This window comes from Peromyscus leucopus, chromosome 11 (assembly GCF_004664715.2).
Source record: "Peromyscus leucopus breed LL Stock chromosome 11, UCI_PerLeu_2.1, whole genome shotgun sequence".
Classification (NCBI taxonomy): domain Eukaryota; kingdom Metazoa; phylum Chordata; class Mammalia; order Rodentia; family Cricetidae; genus Peromyscus; species Peromyscus leucopus.
Genome location: NC_051072.1, coordinates 19946393 through 19964701, shown reverse-complemented (window position 1 = coordinate 19964701; position 18309 = coordinate 19946393). Strand labels below are relative to the sequence as shown.

General features: G+C 43.1%; 1 protein-coding gene across 4 annotated transcripts in view; it reads left to right on the top strand.

Annotated features, from left to right (window-relative positions):
- The window catches only part of Drosha (drosha ribonuclease III), a 119315-nt gene that overhangs the window by 59667 nt on the left and 41339 nt on the right, over positions 1-18309 (top strand). For 3 of the 4 annotated variants that reach the window (XM_028884398.2, XM_028884399.2, XM_028884401.2), the window contains 6 exons: positions 2544-2668; positions 4237-4336; positions 6584-6691; positions 12605-12712; positions 13068-13206; positions 13548-13608. In XM_028884398.2, the coding sequence (XP_028740231.1) occupies positions 2544-2668; positions 4237-4336; positions 6584-6691; positions 12605-12712; positions 13068-13206; positions 13548-13608 (641 nt within the window). The remainder of the gene's footprint in view (positions 1-2543; positions 2669-4236; positions 4337-6583; positions 6692-12604; positions 12713-13067; positions 13207-13547; positions 13609-18309) is intronic. The other variant, XM_028884400.2, reaches the window with a different exon arrangement.

Genomic DNA, 18309 nt, shown 5'->3' with positions numbered 1-18309 from the left:
ATATTTCAGATAATAAAATTCCAAGTAAAATTGTTCAGTCAAAATGTATTTATCCAAAAATTTATTTAAAACTAGGAAAGTAAAGCAAATGTTTGCTGCTACATTGTAAAATCCACAAAATTAATAAAGTATCTTTAAAAAGGAAAAAAAAATAGCACTGTGTATGACGATGAATCTTCCTTTTCTTTAAACAGGTGCCTATATTTTCATTTCTCCTGACCATTTTAGAGCTGAATCAGAGAGTGGGCGATGGTAGGATGCGGAATGTGTCCTGTTCTGTAGTGCTCTCTGGAAGCACGCCACCCTGGGCTTCTTTCGTGGGATGGTTCAGCTTCCCGGAAACCCGCCCATCAGTTGGAAGTCTCTGAAACAAATTAAGAATGCTCTGACTGATCATTGCCTGTGTTCTAGACAGTGGGCCCAGGAAGTCACAGTTTAAAAAAGTCTCTGGTGCTTGTGGTTTTTCCTGGTTTGTTTTGATGTATTGGTGTAGGTCACTTACCTGTCACCCAGCCTTCACGCAGCTGGTTTACCGGTGAACCACTGTGTGAGCCACAGCTGGCGAAGCTTGTCTGTGAGGCAAGCAGCCCGTATCGAAGGTTTGGTTAGCAGCCCATGCACGGAAACCTTTGGTTTTAGCAGAGATCAGTGTGCTACAAATGCTACCATGAAAACTCATAGGAATGAAGAGGTTGTATTATCATTGGTTTGATTAATGTATATCCTTGAGATGGTGAAAGACTTGTCTTTGTAGCTAGTGAAAGAAACCAGACTAGTCAAGTAAAAGGCTTATACTGGAAAATAATCAGCAACAGACTAGGAAAGGAAGTGTAGCTGTTTGGCTTAGGGACATGATGGTGATTAACTCAGTTATTTCTCACTGTTTATGCAAAGGTAGTTTATTGTCATAGAAGCAGCTTTTCATTACGCACTCTCCAGAAGGATGCGTGTTCCTCACAGGACAAAGGAGGCGCGACACTGCATTTCATCCTGGACAGTGCCCGTTTTGAAAGATTGCCTGGTGACAAGGACATTGGGGAATTGATTAAGTTTTTCAAGCCATTATGGTCACATTAAATACTTTCTTGCTGCAGACTTAAAATAATTAATGTTCCTCCCTGACAGTTTTGCCTTTGCCTGAGAACACTTTGGTCATTAGTGAAAATGCTTTAAATTCTTACAGAGAGATGGGATGATAGATTTGTAGGCTATAGCCAAAGTCTTGGATTTACTTCCTTCCCCAATGCACTAGCCTCATAATTTAGAAGTGATTTTTAATTTTTAAAAACTATTTTTTGGTAGTTTGAGCCAAAGTTTTATGAGCCCAGACTGGCCTTAGACTCCTGATTCTTCCTGTTTCCACTTCCCAGTGCTGGGGTTCTATGCCTCTGTATCATACATGACTTCTGAGGATACTTGTTTTTTTTTTTTTTTTTAATATCATGTTATGTTGCTCAGGTTAGTCTTGAATGATTAGGCTCAAGTTATCTTCCTACCTCAGCCCCTTGAGTAGCTGCAAGTGTAGGAACACACTACCTCTGTAGTGATACTATGTAGTAGTAGTATGATACATAAATAATGCATGAGCTTTCTTTGTACAGTTTTTGTAAAAGCACAACATGGCACTTTATGCCCAAACAAAACATGGCATGTTTCTACTGTTAATGTGCATTCATGTAATTTTATGTTTAGGTTACCTGTGGTCAAAATCATCTCATTTTGGATGTTTGAGAACAAAGACCATTTTCTCAAGCTTGTAGTGAGATTTTTATTTTTAAATGACGTGCATTTTTTTTTAATTTGACATTATTTTTTAACAATGTGAATGAATTTCTATAAATCTGCTTTTTGTCATCTGGTTGTATTCGTCAGCTGGCTGGGCAGGCTGGGAACCTACAGGTAGGAAGCACCTTGTCCAACCTCCACTTCCAGGGGAATCCAGGACCTTCTGACTTCAGGCTACCAGGCATGCACATGGTACACATGCATGCATATGTACGAAGCACTCATATATGTAAAATAGACCAATCTTAGAAAGAGAAAGCCAGCTGTCTGTTGTATGGACTTAAGGAGTATAAATGTACACTGAAAGCTAGTGGAGAATTTAAATAGAGGCATCTGTCCTGAATAGCAGTGTGTTAGTCATTTGACTACGATATTGCAACAGACTAAGCCTGAACGTCTTTCCTGTGATGCCAAACGCTTCCCCTGTGCCTGGAAGAAGTTAAGCAAAAGTTCTGTCTGCCCAGGCATCCTTTTAAAAGTTTAATTCTTTAAGGTTTCTATGTAGATTACAAAACAAAACAAAACAAAAAAGATAAAACCACTGCTCATTATGCCAAATGGCAAAGACTTGCAGGGATGACATTCCAGTATTTACATAGTAGAGTTTTTACATGGTATAGTCGCTGTGCCGTCTTCTGTTTGGAGATGAAGGTTTCCTAGAAAAACAATCCGGATTAATCCCTTTCCTACTTGGGTTAAAGTCAGTGTCTCAAGACTTCCTATGGGAATAAATGATCTTGATATTCTTTTCTCCCCAGAAACCAAGCTCTGTCCGCATCGATCAACTGGATCGTGAGCAATTCAACCCCGATGTCATTACTTTTCCAATTATCGTCCACTTTGGGATACGCCCTGCACAGTTGAGTTATGCAGGAGACCCACAGTAAGATATTTCTCAGTGTTTGTCTTGGCCAATTTCACCTTCTACTAACAACTGAATTAGCAGAGGAGTACCTTTAGTGGACATCTTCCTTTTAAAAGCTAAGACTTGAAACAAACCATGTTTCCAAATTTACAAATTAAGTTCTGGTAGCTTGTGAAGAATGAGTTTCTTTACACATTTGACTGCAGTAAATTACTCAGTAGATTATCCCTGACAGTCTTGTCACCAAGAGCCCTGCATGGATTTCAACTCTAGGGAGCTTCTCCTTTATTTATCATTATGATATTTACTCATTTTTGTTGGGCTTTGTTTTTAATTTGCTCGGTGCCCTTATGGAAAGTAGCAGTATATTGGTTCCTATCATGGGGGTATTTGTAAGATTCCAGACAGAGTCAGGGTTGTGTGGGATGTAGGAATTGTATATTCCTACTCTTAGAATTCATATTGCTTTGCAGATGTGGGCTTTTCCAACTGGCACGTTAATATTTTTCTGGGAGAAGATGAGAGGATATGTGGGAATGGAGATAGATAGGACCATTATATTTTTCAGGTGTGTTTGGATTTCCTACCTTTTAGACAAATAAACAATTTCCTGACTTAATTAAAAAAAAAAAAAGAACTCGTAATGGGCGAAAGGGCATGGGAGATTTTCAGTTCGTAACTGCAGTTCTGGCTGACGTATATTAGAAGAGGCTAAAGGGTTCTGTTCTTTTTTTTCCCTCTTTGGATAAAAGTATGAAGCAGTGAACCAGGCCCTGTGTAAGTACTTCTTTCTTTCCTCCATTCTCTAAAAACTGTTGCAAAAGGAGAGAGGCCCAGCTCAGGCCAGGCAAGGAGCAGGGTCAACAGGGCAGGCAATCTTTGGCGAATCCCTTCTTGTCAGAAAAATGTTAGTAGAATGTGATTAGGCTCTGTCAACTCTCACGGCAGGACTGTGAACTGATACAGGGCTACGTAGTCTGCATCCCCCGACCACTTTGCCAGTATCTGTTAGACTGAGCCCAGCTTACCGTGAACATGGATGCAGCAGATATGCTGGTTTTTAGTGTGGTCAATACAAAGTGTGCATACCCTTTGTCTCTCCCCGCCCCCTCCTGCTGAAAAATGGAATCACTTGTGTGGCTTGAGCATCAGCACTAATGGACTCTCCCTTTTAGTGCTCTCAAACTGACCATCCCTATTTTAAGAAAGGGATTTTTTTCTCATAAAAGATACATTGTAAATTTAAACAAACACTTCACTTATAAAGAGTAACACTGAGAAATGGAACACAAGTCCGTTGCCTGAAGTGGTTTTGTGTGTCTTCTGTGGAGTTGTTTCCGGAGACTCCTCCATTTAATTAATCTAAACGAGATGTCAAGTCACGTAACCACAGGCTCCAGGTGACACCTGGTCACCCAGTCCCTGCACTCTCAAACCACGTGCTTCTTTAGGATGAGCGTTTTCTGCCACCAGAGTATTTAAAGGAATGTATGTGTGAACGCGCAGGCTTATTAGAGTAGCTGGTTTTATTTTCGCTGTAGACTTGCCTTCTCTTTGTCTAAGATGACCATCTGTCCTTTTCCTAGGTACCAAAAATTATGGAAAAGTTATGTGAAGCTTCGCCACCTCCTGGCAAATAGTCCCAAAGTCAAACAAACCGACAAACAGAAGCTGGCGCAGAGGGAGGTAGGTATTGAACCCGCCCCTCGATGACTGACCTTGGCCCACGACCAACCATGGTGCATGCTGGGTTTTTTTCCAGACTGGTGTGTTACACTTTAGTTCCAGATAAGATGACAAAATAGATTTTAAACAACTAGAGTTACTTTTCTCCCTATTCTGGTATATTGATTACTTCTTAAAAACCTTTCAGTATTTAAAGAGGCTTTTTCTTTAACTTGAGAATTTCATACACATATACAATGTTTTCATGCAGTCCCCCTTAGTTCCTCCACTGTAGCTGCTCCCAGATCCTTCTCTCCAGCTCTTCCTTGTAACTCCACATACCCTTTTTTTTTGAAAGCACTGGGCTTGGCTGGTGTTGCTGGTACGTGCATGGGTGTAGGCCATCCATTGGAGCACATTTTTACCCTTAAGAAGGCCAGTTTCCTAGTAGATCACTGTCTTGAATCACATGTCCGTTGTTTGTTTCGGTATTGGTGACTGAACCAGGGACTTAGGCACTTGCATGCAAGGTGAGGACCCTACTACTGAGCTACATCTCAGCCTCTAAATATGCCTTCTGAAGAAACAGAAAAAGCTTAAAATTTGTAAATCAAACTTTATCCCTAATTTGGTATTGCATGACATTGGATCTTAGATTTGGGGGTGTTATGGTTGTAAAAGCCCATCTTCCCATAATTCTGTAAGGTCTGATGTCTCACATCCCATGTTGTTTACTAATGAGTAGTAGTGTCCTCTACATTCCAGAATTCTGTTTTAAGTTTACATGTTATGAATACATTTAGAATGAACACAGACTTCTAAGTGAGGTCTTATTCTGCTGTGGGTAGTTCAAGGCTTAGAAGCTAGGAAAAGATGTGAATTCTGGCTTTGTGCTTCCTGTGGCTTGAGTCAGTCAGAGTCTTTATTAAGAAAGGCCCTAAGGGCTGGCTGCACGCCTACTGTGTTCCCAAGGCCCTAAGGCTGAAGGCTGGCTGCACGCCTACTGTGTACCCAAGGCTCTAAGGCTGAGGGCTGGCTGCATGCCTACTGTGTACCCAAGGCCCTAAGGCTGAGGGCTGGCTGCATGCCTGTTTACCCAAGGCCCTAAGGCTGAGGGATGGCTGTACACCCTACTGTGTACCCAAGGCCCTAAGGCTGAGGGCTGGCTGTACACCCTACTGTGTACCTAAGGCTGAGAGGCTGGCTGCAGGCCTACTGTGTACCTAAGGCTGAGAGGCTGGCTGCAGGCCCTACTATATACCTAAGGCAAAGGGTGCTTGTGTGGACTTCTGAACTGTGTCATTGAAAACCCCTCTCCTGGTATGTGGCCTATAGTAGGAACTTAATGATGGAGGTCGTGGTAGTTACTGTTTTCTTTATATTCAATTCCTGGGATTTTTATGAAATTGCATGTATCCAAATACAATGTTTTGTGCATGAAGGGTAGTGAAAAGGAAGACTTAAGTTCTGATTGTGTCTCATGGGTGAGGTCTGAGGCCATTGTCTTTACTTTCCTCCTCTATTCCTCTAATGGAGTCTCAGTTTATCGCCTCCTGGGTTGTACTCACATTTGCAGTCATCATGCTCACAGCCTTGTGAGTTCTAGAGTTACTGGTGTGCGCCATTGTGCGATCCGTTTTCACTTGCGGGGCCCCCCCCCCCCCTGCTTCTAACATGTCCCCCTGCATCAAGAGCGTAAGGGTTGTGCAGACTCGGCAACTTTTAGAATCATGTAGGTATCAGATTGATTATCTTTCTTAAATGGAAATGCTTAATGTGAGGCGTGATATAAATATACTTTTTACATGATGATTTCAGATCCCAAGCCATATATTGCTTCTCATTTGTAAATTATATTTTGTTTAAACATGCTGGGTTAGTAAGATTTAGTTCAGGGCCTGGCGGTGGTGGCGCACGCCTTTAATTCCAGCACTCAGGAGGCAGAGGCAGGCGGATCTCTGTGAGTTCAAGGCCAGCCTGGTCTCCAAAGCGAGTTCCAGGAAAGGTGCAAAGCTACACAGAGAAACCCTGTCTCATGAAAAACAAAACAGGATTTTTGTCATGAGGTTAATAGGAAGGATTGCTTTGTACCCAGAGCACCTCCCCACTTGGCCTTCGTCTCAAATACAATAGTCTCCTTTTGCGTAAGGAAGGTGTAGTGTCTGAATGTAAGGAAAACATTGAGTGACTCTTTGTTTTCTAATGCTTGACACATGGCTTCATGTGGCGTCAGCACTGCTGGGTTACTCAGGATGAGCTCTTTTCTAGGAAGCACTCCAGAAAATCCGACAGAAGAACACAATGCGACGAGAAGTGACTGTGGAGCTGAGTAGCCAAGGCTTCTGGAAGACTGGCATCCGCTCTGATGTCTGTCAGGTGAGGACGCTGCTCTGAAATCAGGGATGCCTACACATCTCTTGCTTACAGGCGTCAGCCACGAGCTTTTTCTCTACTTGAGAAGTTGCTATGGATTATACCCTGATGGGAAATGGAGTACCAAACACAGGCTTCTTTCTAGCTGTTTCGGGTGTGTTCTTATTTTCTGTAGCGGTGCTGTGTGTGTTGTGGAGGTGCGGCAGGGAGGAGCACATGAGTCTCTTCGGGTGAAGAGCAGTCTGCTTCCAGATGTCTCTCTCCGCTGCAGCACATGTGTAGATACTTGTGCACAAGTCCAGCAGCCGTGTAGCTAGTCATCAGGAGTTTGCCAGGCTTCTGGACCAGTGACTCAGATTTTGCATAGAGAGCTGAAGACTTTTTCATATTTGGCAATGACTGTACTTTTTCCTTGAGGTGAACTCAATAGAAAACATTTCTGCTGCTTTTATCAATGACTCATTAGTAAGCTTTTCTTTTTTTTCTTTTTTTCTTTTTTTTTTTTTGGTTTTTCAAGACAAGGTTTCTCTGTGTAGCCTTGGCTGTCCTGCAACTCACGCTATAGACCAGACTGGCCTTGAACTCACAAAGATCTGCCTGCCTCTGCCTCCCAAATGCTGGGATTAAAGGCGTGCACCACCACCACCCGGCTAGCATTATCTATTTTGTGGTCGAAATTTACACCAGCTTTGCTGTCCCACCAATCAAAAGCCAGGCATACTCGGGCTTTTCCCTTGATTCTTGTGTCATGGGTGGTATTGGCTAGAGTGTGAGAAGGGAAAGGAGGGGTACCTGGATGGGGGCGGGCAGTACCGTTTGCTTCATTCAGCCCTTTACAGGAAATCCTTCATGCTTCCACATCTGTCTAATGGTAGCTGTATTTTTAATAAGTTCAAGTATATACTTGTAAGTATTCACTTTACTATATTGAATTAAAAAGTTCATCTTGCCATTTAATTCTATTGAACAGTGGAATTTATTCACTTGTTAAAAGTGTTAATAAGTGATTAATATTCTGAGTGATAGTCAAAATTAACTTTGTTTTTTGTTTTTTCGAGACAGGATTTCTTTGCATAGCCCAAGCTGTCCTAGAACTAGCTCTGTAGATCAGGCTGGCCTTGAACTCACAGAGATCCACCAAAGGTGTGCGCCACCATGCCCGACTGAAACTAATTTTGCATTAAGATGAACTTAATTATAAATTATTGATATAACAGACAGTTGGAAGTAGTTGGAGGACAGTCAGCTACTATGGTATTTAGCCGCTGACCGTATTTCCTGTTCTGGATTACGTGCCCTGAACCTCTGCCCAGCATGACCACATTTCTTACTGCGGTGCTTTGAGACAGTTCTCTTTCTTGCTTTCATTCGCTCTCGACTGTGTGACGTCATCACTAATTTTTGTGGTTGGTAGTATTTCTCCAGAACCAAACACAATGTTGTGAGATGACATCATTGACTGTGAGCAGACTGGTGAGCAGGCCACTAAAAAACAGTTGACCTCGGTGGCAGCTCTCAGTTGATTGAGAATCAGGAACTGCTTGGGTTTGAGTGTTGCATGTAGTGGCAGCGTGCTTGTGTAGCATTCCTGAGACCCTAGGTTTGATCTCCAACACCACGGGGAAATCCTGAGAATGTGATACATTGAGAACTGGAGCCGGAGGAGACCTTTGAGACTTTCAGTTTGAGTGGCCTTTCTTTTCTTCCTTTCCTTTTAAGATGTATTTTATTTTATGTGTATGAGTGCTCTGCCCGCCTGTATGCGTGTGTGCTGCGTGCACACCTGGTGCCCGTGGAGGTCCGAAAAGAGCGTCAGATTCCCTGGCATTGGAGCTACAGATGGATGGTTGTGAGCCCCCATGTGCGTGCTGGGAGCTAAACTCAGGTCCTCACCGAGAACAGCAGGTGCTCCTAACTGCTGAGATCTCTCTAGCCCCATAACCAGTGGTTTTTAAACTTACATTTATTTGGTTCACTCAAAGTATATTTTCAAACAAAACTTATGGAGAGCCCATTTGTGACAAGATCCAGATGGCTGATGGATGGTGAGTGCTCATGCTTACTTGGTTTACCTAAGAAACATGCTTTAAAGCATTGAGCCCCTCCTTAAAAATAAAGTTATCATTGGAAATAGCCACTGCTTGTTCTTCCTGAATCTGACTGACATGGTGCCCTCAGCTCATATTCATTCTTGTTTGTTTGTCTGTTTGTGAGCTCTGACCTCTCGGCTTTCTCTTTCAAAAAGCAAAAAAAAAAAAAGGCGGAAGGGTGAGATTATGGCTCTAATAGCTCTGACCCCCGGGCAACTTTATTTATTAACATACAATCAAAATCACATTTCAGTATAATTAGATTACCACCACAGACAGGGTCTCTCAGAGCCTCCCGCTCCAGCCCCCTGAGCACTGGGATTACAGTCATGGCCACCGCCGCCCCGCTTCTTGCTTACCTTTAATTCTGTGTTGGGACAGAGTCTCGCGAGTCCCGCTCCAGCCCCCGAGCGCTGTCTGCTGCAGCTCAGGTGTCTGTGCTGCCCCCGACACATACCACGCACTCCGTGCTTGCCCTCTGGGTTAGTCTGCATCCGCTTCTTCAGTTACTCTGTGCTCTTTGGAGTTCATGTCTTCACGTCTTCCTTTCTCTCCTTCATTCTCATTTCTATAAAACAACTTAGTTATCATTTTCATTTATAACTTTCATATTCTTATTTCTTTAAAAGACTTTTGACTCCTTTCTATTGGCATCTTTATTAAAAATAATTGTTTTTCTTTTTCCTTATAAAATCTTTATATGAGACTTTTGGTTTTTCGAGACAGGGCTTCTCTGTGTAGCTTTGGAACCTGTCCCGCAACTCACTCTGTAGACCAGGCTGGCCTCGAACTCACAGAGATCCGCCTGCCACTACCTCCCGAGTGCTGGGATTAAAGGCGTGCGCCACCACTGCCTGGCTTTACATGAGATTTTATGATGATTGTTCTCTGTAGCTCTGTAAGTTTTTTAAATTGGTTAAATTAAGCAAAATAAGTGAACTATTTCCCTGTACATTCTGGATGGAAGTAGAAACCACTATAGATTGTTGTGGTTCTTGAACATTTGTTTTTGCAGATTGTCCCCACCCCATGCTGGATCTACCTTCTCTGCTCCCCTGCCACGTGTTCATTAGGCCTCATCACGTGACCCTGTGTTGTCTAACCACCACCACCCCCCCACGTGTCTCTTGTTACGTAAGGAGCTTCTGGGCCAGGTTCGAGAGTGCAGGGCACGGTTGATCCAGCACCATTCGCCTGTCCTTGTCCTGGCCAAGCAACGAAGTGGGCGTAGCCTGCCCTGGTTTGCTCATATTTAGCAGTGAACACACACTGCCAATCTGTGGGTTCCTCAGTCTTTGGGCTGTCGGAATATAGCCACTCTCCTTTTCTCTCACACAGTTCCTGACACCACCTTAGTTCTTAATCCGTGTGCATTGCTCTTGGTCGGGATCTTTGATTTTGGTAGTCTGTTTTTTTAACCTTTGTATTTTAATCTTTAAAAAATTTCATAATGCATACAATGGGTCATGGTTATGTCCACCCCCATCCCGTCCCTCTAGACCCACCCCCCAGTCTCTTTCCTGTCTCCTTCCCAGCTTTATGCCTCTTCCTTTCCTTTTTCTTTTTTGATAGTGAATGAAGTCCAGCTAGCACACGTGTGTGGGGTCATCTACTAGGCATTGAGGCCCTCACCAGTGGCTTAGGCTCCCCTCCCCAAGGAAACATGACCTTCCTCCAGCATCCATTAACTCCATTAGTTCCTCACCTAGATGTAGGGGGCATCAGGAGCCTGACTCGCAGGTCAGTTAGAATTGGAAAAGTATACATTGCTGTTTTCTCACAGTATTTCAAAGGGGCTTTCTTCTCTCTCTCTCTCTCTCTCTCTCTCTCTCTCTCTCTCTCTCTCTCTCTCTCCTCTCTTCTTCTCTCTCTTCCTCCTCCTCTCTCCCCTCCCCTCCCCTCCTCTTCTCTCTCTCTCTCTCTCTCTCTCTCTCTCTCTCTCTCTCTCTCTCTCTCTCTCTCTCACACACACACACACACACACACATACACACACACACACACACACACACACACACACACATTTACCATGGATTAAGAGGAAAGTGAAGATGCCTGGTGATTGTAATTTAACACCGAGCTGTCCACACAAGCTCTCTTGAGCTTCCTACAGTTTAAGTGGCTGGAAATGGTATAATATTGACTGCATGCTTTGTGTTCAAATTATCGTATTTTTAAATACTGGAATTATAAAACCAAAATTGACAAAGTGCCAGTAATGTATATCGTAATGGCATGTCTCTTGTGTCCCTGTTGAAAACCTTGGTGTTCATCTTTTTTATTGTCCACAGCACAGGGAGGCCGTGCACACACAGGTACTCAGTGGATGCTTTACTCAGTTGCACTGGCAAGCAAGACCGTCTGTAGCTTAGATCCTATTGGCAGAACTAGTGTTTCTTTTTAAGTGAATAACATAAGACTGATGTCTGTAGCTTCACGTAGACCCGTTTTTATGTGTATTTTTAATAATGCCAGCTTAAAATACTTCAGAGAGCAGAATGAAAAGCATATGTCAGTCATTCTGTGGGCTGTACCCCCCCTCCGGCTTCTGGTGAATAAAAATGATTCCTTCATTCTCCTGAGTTCTAGAGAAACATTATTCAAGAAAAGAAAAAGATACGCCTTTCATGAAATCATCTCCCAATAAGGAATCTTCAGCCAGATAAGAGTGATTGAAGCAAAGCTTTAAGTTCTGAGTCCTCAGGTGCCTTGACTATGTAGTGCTTTTATAAAGGCTGTCTTGGGGTGTATGATCAGTGAATGTTAAATCTAGTGTGGCTGTGGTAGATCTTGTGCTGAGATATTCTTAAAAGATAATGGTGAGGTTTAGGGATTTGTGAACACATTAAAAATAGCATATAGATTTTGCATATGGAAATTTTTCTGGAGAAAATTTCTTTTTTTATTTGAGGCTCCAAAATGTCTTGACCTGAAAATGTACAAATGTGTATTCCCCTGAAATTAGAGACAAGGAGACATAGAAAGGCTTACTTGAGGCTGTTCTGCTGAATACTCATAGACCCAGAGCTATTTCTTATAAGATGCCCATAATCCTAGCACTTAGAAGCTTGAGGCAGGAGGATTGTGAATTCAAGGCCATCCTTCTACATAGCGACTTCCAAGTTAGCCTAAGCTCGATAGCAAAGCCTTGGATTTAAAAAATAAATAAATAAATGCAGGCTGGAGAGATGGCCCAGGGTGTCAAATAGTGTTACACAAGCAGAAGGTCCCGAGTTCAGTTGCCCAGCACCCATGTAAAAGCTGGGTGGGGTGGCACATTCCTGTAACCTCGGGATGGTGGGGACAGGCAGATCCCTGAGACCTGTTGGCTGGGTGGTCTAGCCAAAAAGTGAACTCTCTATTCAGTGAGAGACCCGTCTGAAAATGAGGAGAGCGATAGAGGAAGACACCTGAATTGATCTTGTGCCTTCACATTGCATTCACGCACGCATGCACGCACGCACTTGTGGAGAAAGGGAGAGAAAACAAGAGAGTTTTACACTTACTTTTTTTCCATTTAACTGACCTTGAGGTTAGCTACATTTAATACCCTCATTGTACAGGTAAGGAGACAGGCAGACTAAAATAGCCCCAGGTCACACAGTGAGTGAGTGGTAGAACCAGATCCAGGCATTCCGGTTCCAGAGACTTAGAAACTATAATATACTTACTGCTCCCGGTAGACAGTTCTCCACGCTGCCACCTAGCCAGTAAACTGCTTCAGGACTTTATGAGAGAATTTGGAATGAGGAAATAGTTCTTACTTATTGTAGAATAAACAAAATGTTTTTATAGAGTTAAATATATTGAAATATTTTTTTCCCAGCATGCAATGATGCTGCCTGTTCTGACTCATCACATCCGATACCATCAATGCTTAATGCACTTGGACAAGTTGATAGGATACACTTTCCAAGACCGTTGTCTGCTACAGGTAAGAATTGCCGTTACAGATCTGCAGACTCCCGCAGTATAGTTGGAAGAGTTCGTCTTGCCCTCTTTCTCTCTCAGTTTTTTGAGGCCTTCCTACAAAAGTAGACCAATCTACCATCTGTCAGCAGTCAGTACCTCTTTCAGCGTTCCCTTGTTTATGGCTCTTCTTTCTAGATTCCAGGACTCTAATCCTCCCCTGAAAAGGGTGGGATTTGGGGGTTGTTTTCAAAAGAGCTTGCAGCACAGTTCTGAAATTTGATTCTGAAGGAGCTAGGGTCCCTTAAATGTGTTGTTGGAGCATTATAAAGGTGGTGCTTGTGTGCTGAGTGTTCAAGCTTATTTCATTCAAACCATAGCTGGCCATGACTCATCCGAGTCACCATTTAAACTTCGGAATGAATCCTGATCACGCCAGGAATTCTTTGTCTAACTGTGGAATTCGACAGCCCAAATACGGAGACAGAAAAGTTCACCACATGCACATGCGGAAAAAAGGTTTGTTTGGATGAACCAAGACACTGCTCTCCCTTTGTTTAGTCTGTGCTTCTTCCTAAAACTCGAATCCAGTCCCCATCCGTGGTCCAGTTCCCTGGTGCCTCCTTAGTCCCTTCCCTCTCTAGAGCTTCTCACACATACTAACTAGCATTCACTCTGGGTAGAACATTCTAATAAAGATGGATGACTATTTTAGAAAAAATGTATTCTTCTATCAAATATTTTAAATACTTGCATGTAGATGTTAAACTTTTTATAGTCAAATTGGGGTGAGAAAAATTTTTTTCTATATGTCATAAAATACTTCTTTTTTATTTGTATCTTTGTGGTTTTTTCAATAGGAATTAACACCCTAATAAATATTATGTCACGCCTCGGCCAAGATGATCCAACTCCTTCAAGGTAAATTTTTAAAAAGCAGATTTATGAGAAATAATGTGCATATTCTGTAATTTACTCACTTCATGTGTACACTACAAATGGTTTGGAGAGTCTATTCATAAAATTCTTCAACTGCGGCTGTCTAATTTCAAGACATTTACACCATATCAAAACAAATACCTGTGCCCATGAGTAGTTCCGGTATCCCTCAGCCTACCCAGCCCTAAACACCCGCCACCTGCTCTTACTACTTGTAGTTAACGCCTTTCTGAACAGTTCGTGTGAGCAGCTTCATTGTCTATGGCTTTTACTTCATCTTCTGTGGCTTACTTCTCTTGACATGATTTGTCTATAGCAAACGTTCCTTATTTCATCTTATTGCTAAACAATACCCCATTGTGTGAATCTAACACATTTTGCTTATTCACTCAGTTGATGGGCTTATGGACATATGCTTTGACTTTTCTTGATATTTATCCAAGAATGCAATTTTGAGGTCATGTAGTAACTATTTTATCTTTCAAGGAACTGATTTTTTTCCAAGTGATTATACCATTTTATATTTATAACAGCAGTATATAAGTGTTCTATACCTCTAAAGAAACATTTAATTTAAAAATATTGCTGTCTGTGTGGTATAGTGCACACATACTCTTGTGTGCACAAAAGGCCAGCAGAGGACATGAGTATCTCCCCTATTGCTTTCTGCCGTGCTGCATTAAGACAGGCTCTCTAGCTGAACCAGAAGCTTGCCATTGTCACTAAGCTGACCTACCAGCAAGCTCCAGAACCTTCTTGTCTCCCTCCGTCAGTACTGGAGTTAAGTATATGCAGCTATGCCCAACTTTTTACATGGGTGCTGGGGATTTGAACTCAGGTCGTTGTGTTTTCACAGCAAGCTATCTTTCCACTGAGCCATTGTCCCAGCCCTATCCCTGTTTTTAAGTAGTTGTCTAGTTTCTCATCTTTCTGATCCTAGCCATCCTGGTTGGTATGAAATATCTTATTTCCCTCACGTGTCATGATGTTTAGTATCTATTCATGTACTTATTGGCCATTTGGAACGATATCTGTTCATATCTCTCTCATATCTGTTGATCTCTCTCATATCTTGTCGAGTTATTTTTTATTAATAATTTAATACAAGTTTTCTACATTCTGGATCAGTCTCTTATCAGATCCATGATTTACAGTCTTTCCTCATTCTAAAGATTGCCTTTTATTCTGAGTCCTTGGAGACAAAGAAATCTTAATGAAGTCCAGTTTATCTTTTGTTGTTTCCATTGTGATTTGTTGATTATGCCTAGAAAGCCATTCCTAAGTGTAAAATAACAAAGATCTTTGTAGCTTTATCTCATTTGTGTAGGTTTTTAAGTCCACTCGGAGTTGACTTGGGATGTGGTGTGATGTAGAGGCCACTCCACTGTATTTTTCTGTAGTATCTAGTTGTTCAACACCATTTGTTGAAGAGTCTCCTAATGCCCTGATGAAATGTGAGGGCTTGTACTGGGACTCAGCTTTTACTCTGTGGGTCTGGGTCTGCCCTTGTGGCAGCGCCATGCTGTCTTTGGAGGAAGTTTGGAGATATTGATGTATAGTTTTTTTTTTTCCTGTGATTTTTTTATTTGGTTTATTATGGTATATTGACCACAGTTTGATTTTCCTTATTTCTTGATTTCACAAAAGGTATCTTTATTAACATCTTCATTTTCGTTTGGATTTGAGTCCTTAAAGAATTTGGGAAGGAAGTGGGCTGGGTCTATATTATGACCCACATGATGTTACACCTTAAATGTGAAATGTCCCCCATAGGTTCGTGTGTTTGAACACTTGGTGCCCAGCTGGTGGCACTGTTTGGAAAATTGTGGAAGCTTTAAGAACTGGGACTTAACTGGAGCTAAGGGGCACTCTGAGTAGACTTCAGTCCTTCCTGGTGGCAGACACAATGTGGCAGACTACACTCCTGATGGTGTACCTTCTACACTATGATGCCCTGTGTCTGTTCACAATAAACCCTCTTCCCTCAGATTGCCTCTCACTGGTGTGTGCTGCGCACCCCTCAAAAAAAGGAAGAGAATCCCGTCTGGTTGGCTGATATGCTGAGCGTTAGCAGGAGGATTATTTGTATGTGAGGTAGAGCAGACTGTATTCTGAAAGCCAGTTGTGGAGATTGTTGAGGGAAGCTTCCTTTCCAAGTGGGAAGTAGAAATGTATAATGGTGTTGGCTGTCACTTCCTCCGTCTAGGTTCAAGGGGAAGAGGGAGACGAGGCTAAGGCAGTAGCTTCTGAGCTGCCTTCCTCCACAGCTCCCTTTCTGTCCTTCCTGCAGCTTGATGGGTCTTCTCTGAAATGCTTGGGACCAGGAGGATTTAAGACTGTTGCAGAGTTTGAATTGTCTAACATTTTAGACTATCGCATTGACTTGATCACTTTGAGTAGCTCTAATCCCAACGTCTAAATGTTCCGGAATCCAAAGATTTTTAAGAACATTGATAGGATGGCTTGAAAAGCTTGTGTTTCAGTTTCATCCCTTTTGCTGTGGTGATGATGATGATGATGATGATGATGATGATGATGATGGTCTGACCAAAAGCAATTGGGGAGCAAAGGATTTGTTTCAGCTTACAAGTTACAGTCCATCATCGAAGGAAGTCGGGGTGGGAATCTGGCAAGAACTTGAAGTAAAAACCATGGCAGAACAGTGCTTTGTTCCATTTTACCTTATATCATGGAATCCACATGACCAGTTCTTTCATACTTTTATCACATTTTCGTTTGTGGGGGCAGGGCACACATACTGTGGTGTGTCTGGAGGTGAGAGAACTAACGGGGAGCGGCTGCTTTTCCTTCCACCATGTGGCTCCAGGGATCCTGCTCAGATCCTGAAGCTTGGCAGCCAGTGCCTCTACTTGCTGAGCCTCTCCTCCTCCTCCTTTTCTTGCTCCTCCCTTCTCTACTTCTATTTATTCTCTCTGCCTGCCAGCCCTGCCTAGCCTTTCTCCTGCCTTGCTATTGACCGTTCAGCTCTTTACCAGACCAATCAGGTGTTTTAGACAGGCAAAGTAACACAGCTTCACAGAGTTAAACAAATGCAACATAAAAGATTGCAACACATCTCTGCATCATTAAACAAATGTCCCACAGCATAAACGAATGTAACACATCTTAAGTTAATATTCCACAACAAGGACTCCTACATAATTCTTTAACAAAGCACATCACTCCCACCACAGTTGTTGGTATGTAAACTACATCTTTTGATGGCACTCATTGGTCAGATCTCAAGAGGACTTTGTCGTCTTCTTCCTCCTCCTCCTCCTCTTCCTCCTCCTCCTCTATTAAAAGAGATTGATTTTGTGGGGATGTAGCTGTCTGGTAGTGCATGCCTAGCATTCCTAACACTGGATTCCATTTCCAGAGAGAGTCTAGGAGTGGGAGTTTGAGTGTGTGCGGATGGGAACAGGAGTGGAGGGAGGGAAGGGTTAACCAGGGATGGGGGTGGGGAGAATTTGATCCGCGGCAAAAAGAATGACACCTCAGAATCATGTGCTTTCTGAATTTACTATTTTGAAGCTTCAGAGCAACAGCAGCTGAGATATAAAACTGAGGTAGCAAACGTCGTTAGGTGGCTGATGGCAGCAGCAACCTGGAGGAAGTTGGCAGAATGCTAACATACTCCTTTACTTTTGCCGGGAATATGTGGTTTTTGTAGATGTAGAGTTGACCTCAAGTGTCTGATCTGCAAGGGCCTGCTGGCCTCAGCCGCAGGGTCTGCTGCGTTACTGCTGCGTGTGTCCCGACTTAAGAGCTTCGCCCACATGGAAATCCACGGACATTTATCCGGAGTCTTAGTTTGAGGCAGTTTGCAGGTGGTTTAGGGGATCCGAGATCAAGTACCACAAAATCCCTACTCTTCGGGAGGCTCGGTTGCCTGGGGTAGGATGAGACTGCTGGAAACCTGAATTATGTAGGAGCGACTCTGTTAAGTGCTTCCGTGCAGATCAAAAGGGAAACAGAGCAACTGCCAAGGGGCTTGGGATGGATGAGGCCGTTGTTTCGGGATCGTAGGTCGGTTTTGTACTGTGCACTTGAATAATTGAGTTGGCTTTCAACTGCTTGCCCTCTCCCGTGTTTGTTTCTTTTTTTTTTTTTTTAAGTAAATTTATTTTACAACATCATTTAGTTCAACATAATAGCCACAGATTCCCCTGTTCTCCCACTCTCGCCCCCCTCCCCCTCCCCCCATCCCACCCCCCATTCCCACCTCCTCCAGATCAAGGTCTCCCCCGAGGACCGGGATCGACCTGGTAGACTCAGTCCAGCCAGGACCAGTCCCCCCCTCCCACACCGAGCCAAGTGTCCCTGCATATGTCCCAGGATTCAAACAGCCAACTCATGCAACAAGCCCAGGACCCGGCACCAACACACGGCTGCCTCCCAAACAGATCAAGCCAAATGACTGTCTCACCCGTTCAGGGGGCCTGATGCAGTTGGGGGCCCCTCAGCCTTTGGTTCATAGATCCTGTGCTTCCATTCGTTTGGCTATTTGTCCCTGTGCTTTATCCAACCCTGACTTCAACAATTCTCGCTCATATAAACCCTCTTCTTTCTCACTAATTAGACTCCCAGTGCTCCTCCAGGGGCCCAGCCATGGATGTCTGCATCCAGATTCCTCAGACCTTCCTTGGATGGGGTTTATGGCACAACTAACAGGGTGTCTGG